The 15,654-nt window shown below is 36.9% G+C and overlaps 1 protein-coding gene across 1 annotated transcript in view; it reads right to left on the bottom strand.

The window, feature by feature from the left end:
- Positions 1 to 15,654, bottom strand: part of pappaa (pregnancy-associated plasma protein A, pappalysin 1a) — an 88,227-nt gene that overhangs the window by 6,331 nt on the left and 66,242 nt on the right. Inside the window, exons 21-22 of the mRNA XM_043240426.1 lie at positions 11,757 to 11,828; positions 10,035 to 10,133 (exon numbers count right to left, since the gene is read on the bottom strand). Coding sequence (XP_043096361.1) covers positions 10,035 to 10,133; positions 11,757 to 11,828 — 171 coding nt within the window. The remainder of the gene's footprint in view (positions 1 to 10,034; positions 10,134 to 11,756; positions 11,829 to 15,654) is intronic.

The raw sequence follows: 15,654 nt of genomic DNA, 5'->3' as shown, positions 1-15,654 counted from the left end.
ATTTGCGCATTCACGAAACCATTTGTCTTAGCCTCAGCGGCTGAGCAGACTGATTTGTTCATGACGTGAATTCATATGCGAATTTATCTTGGTGCACAACAAAGTGGACTTTCTAATTCATAGCATCGATTATGGAGTAATATCCTGCCTTTTTATACCTAAAAGCAGATGAGGGTTTGAGTCAAGGCCAAAGTGGAGGAACTTTAGTATGAAATCTGGCTGCGGAGACATTAGCAGGTTGATACCTTTGAACACTGCAGACATTTCACGTTCATAATGCGAGTAGGCAATTAAACTCATGTAAACAGAAAATTGCGATTAAGTTAATGTGATTATTCTCATAATTAGAATAAAGATACCTACAGTAAGTTGCCCTGACCAGAAGATGAACACTGAAACTAATATTGCAATAATATTTAATTACACTGTGGTCATCTTCCCTACATTCGACAACTGAAAGATGGTGGCGTTTGCATTTTTATGAAACAAGAGAGAGCGAGTCTGTAGTGTGATACAAGAGACTGGAAACTATCACAGGTTTCAATTACCTGGAGGAGTGGTTTTTACATGGATGACAGTAAATATTAGAATATTATAATCAGAATAATGTATTCCAGAGACCAACAAATGTAATATTTTAAAACAGAAAAAAACCCAAAAACAACACAATATCATGTTAGACTGTCACCCAATTAAAATAACTAAATAAAAAAGAAAAAAACAGAGTGGTTTAACAAAATGTTCAGTATTTTGTATTTCATTTATATAGTTTCATTTATATAGTCATTAAGTGCTTCTAAAACAAACGCAAGGATGTTTAGATATGTTGCAGGCTAATGAGAACAATACTGATGAACAAAACGTTTTTTGTAGTGTGTGAGTGCAGTTCTCCAGACGGAAATGACATGTATTATGAAGTAATTAAAACAAAACATGTTTGTGTGAGCAACACTTAGTCTTTCCAGAGCCACTTACCTGTGAAGCTTTTACAAGCTCGAACCGGACATATATCAAAACCAGCCGTCATTGCCCTGCATGGCATTTCCTGTCCAACCGTATGCCTTCCCTCTCATCTGAACGCATTCATTTTTCTGGCTTTTGCTAACCTTACCGAAAAAAAATAAATCACCCTAAGGTGGTTTACTGACCAGATTGTTTTTCCCATCCTGACCGGCTACAAAGTGCCCAAAACCCACTAAAACCTTCAAACAGACCAACCTAACCAGCGCTTTAAGACTGCAACGGCAACTTGCTTTTTTTTTTTCTTTCAGCAGGCGATTGTTATCAACCAACCTATGAAGGTGCAAACTTTTGATAGTCCACCTCTGACATTCTAAGTAACTATGCAAGTACAAGTCAACTAACAGTCATTAGAGTATTTGTACACTGTCTACTTAATATCTTCTAACACTTTATTTTGACGGGTCCACAACATACAACAACCTGTCTAAGAGAAACATTGCAAGTATATATGTCAACTTAATCTAAGAACACAAAACCTACCTACCTGTGAGAATTAGTAGACATATAGTTGAAAATGAATGAGAAGTAGTTGATATGCAGTAGTTACAAAGTTACTTATAGTTAGTAGAAAGTCTAAAGTGTAAATAAAATGTAACTTTTTTTCTTCTAGTACTTTACATAGCCTCTTTCTCAAATCTTCCCTTTCCTTTTCTCCAATCTCACGACATGCAAACTTTCACAGTTCTTGTTTAGCACTCTCTCTTTATCTCACCATCGGACTAAGATGTGGGTGGCAAATTTGACATGGTTTCCTCTGCCCTTGACCCTTAGGGTGGCTGAACCAGCTGCCACATCTGGGGCTCATCGATGGTGGCTGGGAATGTCAGCATGGGGCAGAGGCCAGTCCAGAACACACACACACACACACACGTTCCCTGACAGACCATGTACGTCACAGCGCACGACCCCCCACCTCTGCAGAATGCATGCATGTGTCAGATTGCAGTTGAAGGGAAATAGCGGAGGCTGGGGATTGGGGCGCAGACGTAGTGCTTCAAAACACTGCACAGAGTTTCAGATGCGTAAGTCACTTCAAGGAGCAGTACAAGTTAATGTGGGGTGTAAGACATGCTTTTTTGAGTGGTAAAAATGTGCAGTTATCAGTACACTGACTTAAATAAGTTTTGCGCTTGAAAGGGACAATCCTGCAAATGCATACTGCATGTCAGCAGAGATCAGGACATCTAGATGATCCTCTCTGAAGACCTCATCTCCTAGATGGCCACTAGAACAAGTCCACAGAAATCAGATGAGCCCTCTGCAAAATCTGACTCTGCCTCAGCATAGATTTAAACTATTGTTTTTGTGTGGCCAACAAGAGAACAACACATTTCAACATAGTGTTTCGCAGTGTAATGTCCTAAGTCTGGCCTTCTCTTGCCTTTTAGTGGTTGCCAGGTCTGCGAAACAAAATCAGCCTATTTCTTTTAATCAAACTAGTCTAAACCTAGCCCTAAAACTTGTGCGTTTACCATGAACGAAATTTACTTTCAGGGATAAAATTACACTCTTAACCCACAGCAACAGTGTAAATGTAGCCCAATTCCACACTAAAAGTGACTGTCTGACTGTCATTACTACTCAACAGACATGAATTGGTTGCATGTAAATGGTTGTATATGTGGGTTGGGTCAAATTAAAAAGAAAGGGTTGCTATTAAAAAAAGTTTTACAGTTTAGAGCGATACAATTATTGTCATGTTATTGCAGTAATGAAATAGCATGACATAATAGAAGACAAATGGCTTCAGTAGAAAATTGGTTATTCTGATTATCAATATCGGTCTAGATGTATCAATAACATTTATATGATTTCCTTCTGCCCAAACTGCACTTGTGTGCTCAGGCCATTAAACCTGTGTAAAAGTGGAATCATGGGATGCATAGCGTTCAGTCTCAGTCGCAATAGGGGAAACCTTGTTGTGAAAGTCTCAAAATACTCTCTGACCCTATTTTTTTTTTTTTTTTTTTGCTGCAGAAACAGCAATCTTGCCCCAATCTTGCATGGTTGGCACTTCATTGCCACTTTTCCCTAAAACAGCCAAGATTAAAGGAAAGAATTTGGAAAACTGAAAAGCTCATTTGGAGATGTGGTTTCATAGCCATAAACTTTGCAGGGCAAAACCAACATGCGCTGATAATTACGTCTTATAAAAATGTAAGAGACACACATTTGCTACCGCCACAACTGTGGGTCGGCCCCCGGAGGAGTTCCCCCCTTCCATTTATTACCTTGGCACGGTATTGGGTGTTGAGAATGCAAACAAGAACCAACTGAATTCGGGTTGTCCCTCGGATTTCTTAAAAGGCCGCTGAGACTCTGCTCATTTAAACCGATCAACAGAAAATGAAAATTAAAAAATGTGAAGATTTGAACAAACCAAAGAATTTATGCAATCGTTAATCATACAAGCCAATTTGTAAAAAGAAAGAACGACAGAAAAGAAAAAAGAAAGAAAGAAACTTCTAGACTTCATGTCTTTAGTTCAACAAATGAACAGTAAAACAGTAAAGTAATATACAATTGGCAAAATCTATGGTTACATAGCTTTTTAGTCTTGTTAGGTTGTCTTAGGTCATTTGTTCAATAAAAGATTTAGTTCTCTACAAAAACAACTCTTTTATGACCCAAAACAAATTCTTTCAAATTAGACTATAAAACGGCAGACCCTTTCTACTTATTCTCATTAAATCTTTAAACAAAACGATGCTGAAGGAAAACAGCATACTGTATCCATCTAGATATTTACCTAGTTCTAAATTTTTCTTTGCCTTGAATACAGTATGCTAACATTTACTTGACTTTTTGAAGTCACTAGCAATCGCAACTTCTAGAACTAAAGAGCCGTGTACGGTGCTGAAGTACATTACTGTTGGACTGTTGGTTTTTTTTGGAGAAGAATAAAATTTCTACACCTGTGTACACATGATTTAACAATCACAGTTCATTATTCAGTGTTTGCAGATAAAAGGAAACTATATTGCACTGCATATCACAACAACAGTTAAAACGCAAAAAAGAGAGACCATTTTCCAAAGTTTGATTGCATTGGGATTTGCTGAAATCTCTAAACCTCCATATGATCAAAAGTAAAAGTCATCAGTGAGGTTAAAATGATCAGTTCACAAGTTTAGCCTTTCTACATCAGTGACCTTGTGAGTTTAAAATTTACTAAATCCTCTGCCAGAAACGAATCTCTTGTAAAGAAAATCTTTCTTTCTTTGCCCTAATATGCCCAATGGCCTCCGTCCTCATGCCAACAGCTTGTAGTGATTAGTAAAGCATCCTGCGGTGACCTGAGATGCAGTTTGACTCGCACCTTCAAAGTCCCTGACAGGAATAATACACAGCCAGTCATCCAGAACGTCTTAATACGCAAACCTTTCAGAGAACATGACGAGAGCCTGGATAAAGTGAGCACGACAGGGTGCGATAAGGAAGGGAAACAAACACTCAAGCAGCAGGGAAGTGCCTTGGTTTCCTTTGCCTTGGGGTCATCGTGGCCAAGGAGAGGATCACCCAAAGAGAGACAGACCTCACTGCGGACATCGCTGGCAACACTTTTGCTAGCGACAAGATTATTATTACAGTGATTCTCTCAAACTGCGGTGATTACCAACACAGAACAAATGTAGTGCAATTAATGAACAAATTATTGATTTTCGCTCAGTTTACTGGTTTGAATCAGTCTAATGAATCCTTTAATGAACAAATTCACTGAATCAGTCAGGAGTCAACTATGGTATGTGTTGGTGTGCATTTACATATATACATATTATTATATACACTACACACAGTTGGTGGAAAGCATGACAAGTGGTTTGTTAAAGTTTAACTGATATTATATAGAGAAGATTTTGCATAGTTTCAACCTCTGGAGAGAGAAGATTTTCAAAAACCGGGCAAATTATCTCAGAGAGGAGGAACATGCTGAAAAAAAAGTCAACCTGATGTTAACCTTATAATTTATTTCAATTAAAATATATGCAAATATCTCTGGGACATTCTAAATTCAAAGGTAAAATAGAAACATACATTTGTAGGTTTTGGTAAACGTCGTAACAATCTCATTGGGCCTCATGCATGAAACACAAGCAGAAGAAATCTTTTGTGTTAAACGTTCGTAAAGCTGTTCTGAAGTGAATTTTCAGATTCGTGAAAGTGTTCATATTTTCAAAATGTTAGTCGGTATGAAAAATGTGCACACGCTCCCTACCACGTGTAAATGGCGCGTAAAACCTTCTGTGTTCTTTTTAGCAAACTGATGGCAATGAATTTTGACGTAGTCATATCTTTCAAGTTTGTTTGCTTTTTATTGTACTCGAGATTTGTATAGTTTTTTTGGGTAAAAAACTTGTCACTGAGCGCATTTACATGCACATACTTGTGTGATAAGTGACAGGAAAGCATTGTTTGGTGCAGGTTTAAGTGCATCTAGACCGAGCAAACGTCTTGCAGTAAACAAAGAGGGAAATATATCGCAGTCATTACTGTCACTTTTTACACAGCTGTCCAATCAACAGAGGTATAGAAATAGACTCTTCTTCAAAATGAGATACTAGTAATACGTTATTACCATGGATATTCCAAATTATAGCAACGCAATTTAGTGGCTATAATTCATAGGCAGGGATTATGCTAATTGCGAATGAGTGTGCATGAGCACAATTTTTACATACGATTAAAATTCATGAACATACACATGGTTAACTATACATGGTCGATTTTACTCGCAAATTAGTTCTAATTTAAGACAAATATTTCATGAATAAGGCCCTTTGTACTCTGTATTCCTCTGCATTAAAAGTTTACAGGACAAAATCTATTTAGAGTTGTCATAAACGTAAATGTAATGTTAAATATGGTGCACAAAAAGGTATAGTTACATTTATTTACATTGTGTGTGTGTATATATATATGTGTGTGTGTGTGTTTTTGGTTATTTTTGTGCCATTATAATAGTAGCCATACCCTTTAAGAAGAGTGTAGTAACCATGTTTTCTGGCAACTGTATAACCACAGTTTCACTACAAATACCATGGCTAAACTATAGTTTAGCATAAATATCATTTGTTTTGTCTTTTGTAGTAAAACAATGGTTTCCAGATTAGTATCATGAATTCACTAATCAGACTCTTTAATAATTCTCTGCAAATTTCGACAGTTGGTTGAATTCAGACTAAATAGCTGCATAATCTACCTATCTAGTTGGATTCAGCTCGATTTTGTGAACTGGCTCACGCAGTTCCAGCATCTAGAATCAGAACTCCTGACTGTGTTTTGGTAGTTAACTTTTTCTTAAGCTCCGCTGTCACAAAAATGATTCACTTTTGACATGACAAAACAAAGCCTTGTTTACTGAAATCATGTGACTTTGGAAGTTTAATGCATTCTCCAAATCACATAAAACTAAATGAATCACTGACAAAAATTATGAAGCTTCATGAAGCAGTGTTTCAAAAGCACCAATAATAATAATCTAATAATCTGCTATTGTACACTGAACATGAGGAATGAGGAATGCTGGTTTTCATGTTTTCAGTCACTCTTCAACATTCCAGCTGCTTTTTCCTTGCAACCTTCAAGACATCCTCATCTGTTCTCGGGATAGCTGAAAATCAGGTGGTGAGGTCACAAAAGTTCTTTGTGGGGATAACTAGGGGCAAATCAGTCAGGGAGACAACAAACAGTCACATATTATCTCGCATGATTATCTTATCAAAATACTCCGGGAATGGCGCAAAGAAGTTAAGTGCAATTTGAAATCAGACGGTCATATAGCAGACCACCGCTTATCTGTGCGCTAATGCATGAACTCCATTGATCTGCACTCCTGTTTGTGGGCATGACTAGGAAATGTATGAATGAGTTCTGAAGAGATAAAGATAAAGTGGTGCACATTGGGAAGAAAATGGATGTGGTGATATTCCTGGAGCCAACATTCAGATGACCTACAGTAGAACTCCAACTCCAGCAATCCATCAATCTCAAAATGATTAGTTCTTTAAGAGTCTACAGCTCTTTCCTAAACCCTGGATATTTCCAGAGAAAGGATGTTTTGCTGATGCATTTGCTTCAAGGACTGCCAGGACAGTGAACATGGCTCGGGATGTTGGTTGATTCTTGTATCAGTTGCTGCTTGGGGAGCCAACTTTCCCAACATCAGACATGGACTCAATCTTCTGAGTACAGAAAACTGTTTTTCAAATGTTATAAGTTTTTAGATTATCTAAAATGAAGAATATTTACAACACAGCACAAGATGTCAGTTTCTCAAATAACTGGAATAAGACATTATGAAATGTCCACATGAAATCAGGAGTGATTTACTGAAGACTATCTTTAGCTGCTACAAAGCAATGCGTGCAACCAAAAAGCTCTAGCTCATCAAAAGATGACTTTATTTCATCCAATCCCTCTGTCGTTGGTCTGCCAACTTTGTGACATACTATCAGGAGGAAGGAGGCACCAGCAATCTGGCTTATGGTTGGAGAACAATTTAACCTTCTATCAACACTGGCACATGGTCAACTCCCGCTAAGATCCATGTCTGCTCAATGACGTAGGCTGCACATTGTGAAATTCCCAAAAAGCATCCTCTTGTAGACTGGATTCAGTGAATCATAGCCGTTCATACACTCACACTTTCAGCGTATGCCAAATATTTAAGACAATGACAGTGCAAGACACAGTTAAAGCCAAGAGACAGCTCAGAGCTGCCTGGAAAAGAAAAGTAACGCTAAGTCTGCTAAATAACCTCATGCATGGCCACACGAGGGGATCCAACACAAGTTGACAAGGAAAAATAGAAACTACCCTGTATGAGGAGTGAATTCGAAATTAAAGATAGCAATAACTGAAGGCCTAAAACATCAAATATGTTTGAAAAATGCACTTCAGCGTCTTCAGTGAACATTTACTAATCCAATTTAGTAATTTACACTTGCAATAAATAAATAAATCAGGGATGCACCGAAATTTCAGCCACCGAAAATTATCTACCGAAAATGGCATTTGGAAAATACGAGCCAAAAATAGTCTATATAATATAATATTTATGGTGCACCTCACCCTTGTCATTGTGCGATTTACCGCTCCGCTTATTATTGCTTCTACTTGTATAGTAGCCACCCCTTGCGCTTAAAGTCCGATAACGCGCCAAAGGGAAATATCTATGTAGTATACTTGTACTGTTTGCAGTAGCGCTACTGTGCTGTAACATGCTGTCGTAGTATAGCTGACGCCATGCTCTAATAATAACAGCCGTATGGGACAATACATTATTTGGACAATTAATTATATCTGATTCTGTTGCTTGGAAAAAAATAAAAATAATGTATTGCTGTTTGATTTTAAGGTTACACTTTACAATAAGGTTCCGTTAGTCAATGTGTTAGCTAACATGAATTAACAAAGAACAATACATTTATTATTGTATTTATTAATCTGTTTAAATGCTAGTTAACGATAATACAGTTCACGTTCATTCAGAGTGCACGAACAGCTAACAAGCACAACTGTTAATTTTAACAATGCATTAGTAAATGTTGCAATTAACCTGAACCAAGATTAATAAATTAATTAATAAAGCATGTTAACTATAATAGTTAAGTAATGTAAAGTAACTAATAAACTCCATTACCATTATTAATATAAATTATGTCCAGTTTTGTTACTTTCAGTGAAAGTGTGGTTATTTTATAGCTTGTGTTTTTTATTTTTTATTTAGTATCATTCAAATTGTGTTAAATTAAAAAGTCTTACAAAATTACTTATAAAAATAATTATTGCAAAGCCTTTTTGGTTTTAATGCATAATTTAATTTAATTGCAATAAAAACATAAGAGACCCTGAACTATGAACAATCCAGTTAAACCTATAGATTTAATATATTTATATTATTAATATTATACTAAAGGCATTTTCATTATGTATTAATGTAAAAAAGAGGGAGAGAAAGAAAATCTAGTAGTAGTTTAAGAACTCAAATGTGAAAGTGAAAATGATGCATCACAGCCAATTCCAAGATATTTGATATATAATATATAGCTGTGTAGATGTGAAACCAAAACCTGGCAATTGTTAAAAAGTGTTTATAGCTGTTGTGACTGGCTCCATCATTTTTAATACTAAATGAAGATGTGCTGTCACGTTATAGAAACAGGAATTCCAGTGCGTGTGGAATTGTGATGTTGACACTTTACTTTATCACTATATGCTGAAAATGACTGCTAAATTATGGACACGAGTCCAAATCTGTTTCACGAGTCGTGTTTTCGAGTGCCTTTTGTTAGTCTGAGAAATAAGCAAACACACCAGCTGTATAAGAAAAGCATAATAAGAAAATAACAAAACGGAGAAAACCTTTCTGTTGGTTTAAAACACTGATTTAAGCGGATTGTGACTTTTGTGAAATATTTACTGTAGAAAATATTATCAGGAAATCATGCTAAAATATATTTAATTTCGACTGCTGTCCGGATGTCACGCAAACTGACATGTAAACTTTGGGGTTTTTTTCTACAAAAATGGTTTAGAAGCAGGTTAAACAGTTGATAATAGACAAGTGTAGAATAAATTCATTCAACTGTAATACAAAAAAAATAGAAAAAAGGAATGCGAAAAAGTTTATCAAACAAAACACTGAATAGCTTTTAAAGACTGCCTGCCACGAACCTGGCAGACATGGGCAAATCCAAGGATTAGTTTCTCAGAAGCGGTCATCGTAACAACCTGATATTTTGTAAACACAGCTTTGTTTCCACAGGCATTCTGATAAATACATGTGTATCCCGAGTCCAAGAAATTGCGTAAAGGTAGCCAATCAGATTAGAGCTTGCCAGAAAGTGTTTGACATTCCTGTGTGCAGTAAGATTCGGATGGTCAGTGTTAACATCTAGCATCTCGTGCTTGTCGGTGACTTTTCATCTCTAAATTTAGTCAATCCCGGTGAGGCTGTGAGGTCGGGCACCCACATTGGACGTATTGAATCTATAAATGAAGAGAAATACCTTCTTAGTCTTGACAGTGGAATGGCAGCAGTCGCCTCCATCGTAGTTGCAGTAGGCTCTGTTGTTGATGGCGTCACAGTAATTGTCACCCATGAAAGGCTGAGACAAAAACAAAGAGAGAAACTCAGAGCACCACTAGCGCAAGAAATGGAGATATATTGATCTACTGTACGTGACGAACACGGCTGTTTTGTCAACCCAAATACATCCAGTCCTTTATTGCTTAGAGTCATGGCTTATGCATCAAGGGTTTGAGTTAATCAAGGTCTGATGGGTCAACTTCTCAAAATACTTCTCTATAAAAAATACTTTTTTTGTGTTATTAAAATACTTTCATATGTTAAATACGTTCATTTAAGATGAACTTTGATTACATATGTAATAATGTGGTAGTATGGTATATATTATACCATTCAGCCAATGAAAAATAGCATTCATAAAAGTGCTCTGTATAACTTGATCATAAAACTGTCATTTCCTCATCAACTGTCAACTCCTCTTTTTTAATGCAGTACATCTTATTGAAGACACTGCCCTTCTACAGTGTTCTTCATCTCATTTCCATCCATGTCAAATAAATATAAAATAAGTTTTATAGACGATCATGCATAGCATGCAGATTTATTTGTAATATTTATGATCTACTGTATTAACAAGCTCACAACAAGGTCTAATCTGCGCATGTATTTATGAATGATAATAGTCAAGTATCAAATTATTTGTTTTTATAATAAAATGTTTCCCGATTTGGGCTATTCTGTGCTTGGATAGCTCCTCACAGGCTAGTATGATAGCTAATTTATGCCACATATGAATGAATTATTCGTATATCAATCAATCAATCAATCAATCAATCAATCATACTTTAGTAATTCAATTATAACAAAAGTCATGACTATGACAAAGTTGAAACGATGGAATGCTAATTGAAATTTAAAATATACAATTCTGAGATACTTTGTCGCACTCATAATAATGCAATAAAAAGGCAATAAAGTAAAAAGTCAAAATAACAACCCAATTGCAATAAATCGAATTTAAAAAAAGTTCAAATGTTGAGATTATGTTCGAACAAGTCACAATTATTAAACCTTGGCTTTGTCATTTTTATCACATAATAATGATTTAGTATCATGAGTATTATGAGAGTGTTTCTCAAAATTTTTACTTTCAAAAGTATGATATATATTTATTATGACAGATAATCATGACAAAGTCCTAATTATAACAAAACACTGGCTGTCATAATTCTTACAAAGAATTATGACTTTCTCACACTTTTAGCTATTTATTTCATAATTAGGATTTAACAAAGCACTATTATTATTATTATTATTTTTATTTTTTATGTGGCTGAAATTGGCAAACCCAACGCTTTATTGGCAGATCCCTTCTTAACAAACAAGAAAGAGCATGTGTTGTGTAGGTGAGAATTTCTTAAACATTTGTAGATAAGCCAGTCTGTAGTAAAAACAGATTGCACCAAGTGACAGGTATCGACAAGCACAGAGGGGGAAACAGAAAGACAGGAGGAGCACTGAACATCACAGTCACTTGTACATGTACTGACTTTAGTGTAGAGTTCCTCTACATCTTCATCTTCATAAATCTTCTTGGGCCTCTGCAAATGGAGGTCAAGGCAAGAGTGTCGCCAATGAGGGAGGGAAGAGACAGGAAAGAGAGCCATTTGAGAGGATATGGACAGGTGTCTGGATCTCTTACCTCACATCCTTTTATGCAGTGCAGGACTTCCGGATGGGGGTACCACTTTAGGCCCATGGTGCAGACTATGTGCTGAAAAGAGAAACAAAACAAAGAGGTTTTCAGAAACATAAGAAGAACGTGCAATTTTGATGCACCATTGAAGCACAAAGTCAACATCAATTCCCATACTTGTATCTGAACATTGTCATACAATGGCACTCGGTTACTGTAAGTGTTCTGTTCTCTCCACATGCCAACAAAAAAAAAAAAAAAAAAAAAAAAAAAAAAAAGCAAAACAGGAATGTTTACCTTCACAAGTCTTTCAGCTCTGGCCAAAAAAAAAAACTGGAACACATCCAAATTCAACATCTTGTGAAATGTTACCGGTTTCAAAACATGTATAATTGTGCGACCACATAAGTTACAACTGTTTCCAGCATGTTCGTCATCCAGTAAAGGAGATATACTATAGGTGTTGTACAGAGAGATACGTGTTCGCGCAGATATGTTCACCAGCACATGCTCTTGTGGAAAAAAAACTTAAGGGTCCAGTAAGGTTGTCATGAGACTGAAAGCAAAGGACTGTCTGACCTTAAACATTCCCTGTCCTAGTAATACACACGCACACAGAGCACCTGCCTCTTCTCACGCCATACCCACCACTGCAAACTAAGGTATTTCTCATTTCATGCCAGTCAGCAAATCAATGCAAAAAAAGAGAGAAAAACACTGGCATTGAGTGAGAAGGAAAAGAAAACACTGAAGTATTTCAGACAGCTTGGTTCACTACAACATTAATAAAAACAGAGTACTGCCATACATAACACTTTACATAAGGACTGAGTCAAGAGGAAACCCTATTCATTGTCACTTAATGCACATTTCAGTCTTGTTTTGGATAAATATCCACTTTATTTTCTTTTAAAAATAGTTAAAGTGTATTAGCGAATGTGCTGCCAATTTGCATGTTTTATTAATGCAGCGTAGCAGTGATATTTGTTTTGTACAACATTTGCAACTGCTTTTCATTAATTAGAAGAAATGAAATTGTGACAAAATTCAATTGTGTCGTGTTATAGGGACTACTAGCTATGTGAACACTTTTTTTTTAACACATTAATGTCTGTCCCATCAGGTAATGAAAAGTTCTAAACGGCCAGCGTTGCATGATTCAAATCAATTCTGCGAAATATTTATTTGGTAAACATCTTGCTTTGCTTGGAAATATGTCAGAAAGCAGTAAAAAATCTAGTAGGAAGAAACTCTTTCACATAACTGTCCCAGACTGACCGGTCCTGTTGCATTTAGTGGGAAAACCTCCAGCGAGCTTCTGACAGATTCAGTCACTCTGAAGTAACTTGAGCTTGAGTTGTGAATAATGCTGAAATTCATGTATAATCCTAACAGGGGTCTGAAGCAACAATATTTTGGTTACCGGCCCAAAATACAGTGATACTCTGCACGTAGCAGTTTTTCGAGAACACGTTATGCCCGAGTGACCTCACACCGATAAAACTGAGATGGCTTCGTTTCCCTCAGACTAGCATGCCATCATCATCTGAACGAGCCAATATCAAATTAGATGTCCAAAGCACTCTCCCATAGCTCCCGAGATCACATTTAGCTCTCAGGCCTTTTAATAAAGGTTTGGTTTATTAATTAGAGGTTAATATTAGTACTCCCCTCAGCGGACCCGGCATGAACAATCGACGCTGACATCACGTAAAGGCCACGGTCTGCCAAGGCAGCCTAATGCATCAGCAATGTGCGCAGTCATTTTGCTGATGTCAGGGAAGCTAATAGGTGAGAAAATAAGAGAAGCTCCTTAGTAGGTCAGTGGTGAAACCTGAAACAAATCGCTCTCGAGGGCCGATTCGTCACAATAACTGATTCACGAGGCAAACGGCCCGACTCAGCAGGAAATATAACACAAAGAACCAAAAAACGCATTAAGTGAGTAAGGGAAATGAAGAATTGTATGGACGCCGAAGCTTCAGTCAGCTCGCAGAAACATTGTGCAGCCGCCAGCTTGCTTTTCCACTTCCACACCTTGGCTGGTGAGGATTTATAGGACGTTCTCGCTGCACCGGCCAACAAACACAGCACGACTATTAACATTAGCACTGGTGTCAATCAGGGCAGCCCTGGGTCCTGGAGTTACGGGACGGATCATGCCCTTGTGTGGCAGGGAGATGGGAACAGGTGCTGTGGAATTCAAACAGCATCGATTGACATAGGGTGGCTAGTGCTGAGAGAACAGTTATTGATCTCACCTCAGCCAACCCCCCTGGAACATTTCAGCCACATCGATTTGGCCTCCTCTTCCCCTCACACTCTGTCTCCAGACTCGAATTACCACCCAGGGAAGATCATATCAATTACACAAATCAATCAGAAACGTGTTGTTTCATTTCTCTGCCGAAAACCGCCTGACTTGACACAAATGGCCATCTAAACACAACAGGCATGGGGGGTGGTGTTCAATTCGAGCACAGTGAGTTTGTCTCCAACTTTCTAGCATCTTCGATCAATCCTGAAATTCCCTTATCTTAAAGGGGTAGTTCATGCAAAATGAAACAACTGACTCATCCTGATGTCCTTTTAAACCCATAATCTTCAAAATAGTATTTATGGCATTTTTAATGAAACCTCAGTGTTTCATTACAAGTTTGCATAACCAACATTTAGAAGACCCACAAAGGTCATAAAGGAATTGTAAAAAAAACCCATATGAATCCCACAGTTTAATCCAAGTCTTTAAAAAAGATACAATCGCTTATTATGATGAACAAATTTAATTGAGGCTTTTATTTTCATATAAACTTGAGTCCGAGCAGAACACATGCCACGACAAGCAAGTTACTAATGTAGAATTTTATAATGCAATGATAATTATCGTAAAGAAATTTTTATTTAGACTCCTTGTATGTGAACTGCCAATTTATGTTCATAGGAAATACAAGCTTGTGGCAAAGTTTCTGCAACACATATTTTACAGAACCTTTTCATAGTACCTAAAATAATTCTGGAACTACCCACTTTTTGCCATGATTGTACCACAAGAAATAGGATTGGTTTTAGTTCCAGGAAATCCGTTTGGAGGAACAAAATTTTCTCCTACTTCAGAGTAGGGTTTAAAATAGTTATAGGAAATATCAACATGGAAAACAGTGATGTTGTGTTCTTTTCTCAGATTCGATGCAAGTTGTCATAAATGTCTCTTTGCCCTTTTTTGTCTCTTTCACCCTTTTGACATTTGCTAATACCGTGCAAAAAGATACAGCTGTCAGACTTTTCAGTATTCCTGTTGCTGGTGCAAATGCAACCAGGAAAAGAAATAATCTCTTCAGGAACTACCCTGGCTAGTTCCTAGAACTATGCGGTGTGAAAGCCCCTAATATGTACCTTTCTGCAAATTTCAAGGCAGTTTGAAAATAAAATGTCCAGTGAGTTTGGCTAAAATATGCATTCAGCGCATGAATGTTTTTATTGTGTTGCTTCTGGTTCATATTGAGGTGGTTCAGAATGTGTCTGGGAGTGTTGCTAAAAGGTTAATGCTCTCATTCCTCGATCCTAAACCAGCCTTTACTGTTAATGAATGCAAAAGTGATATAAAAACATTCGCTGGAGTGCTTCACCTCACAAATGCAACGCCATATCATGTGAGCTACCGAGCAAACCTACCTTTACATAAATGTTCATACTATAAAGCGATATCTCATGTCTCTTCAAGATTTGAATTAAAACAAATTGATTCATATGGAATTGTCTTATGACACTTTTATAACCTAAGTTTTGGTTACCTAGACTTTCAAAAGAGGGACAGAATCCTTTCCATTTTTGTTAAAAATGTATTTCGAATATGATCCAAAGACATGTGGGTTAGTAGATACGGTATTGGTCAGAGTTAATAAAT

The sequence above is a fragment of the Puntigrus tetrazona genome, chromosome 5, assembly GCF_018831695.1.
Source record: "Puntigrus tetrazona isolate hp1 chromosome 5, ASM1883169v1, whole genome shotgun sequence".
Lineage (NCBI taxonomy): Eukaryota > Metazoa > Chordata > Actinopteri > Cypriniformes > Cyprinidae > Puntigrus > Puntigrus tetrazona.
This window is presented reverse-complemented; position numbering and strand designations above follow the sequence as displayed.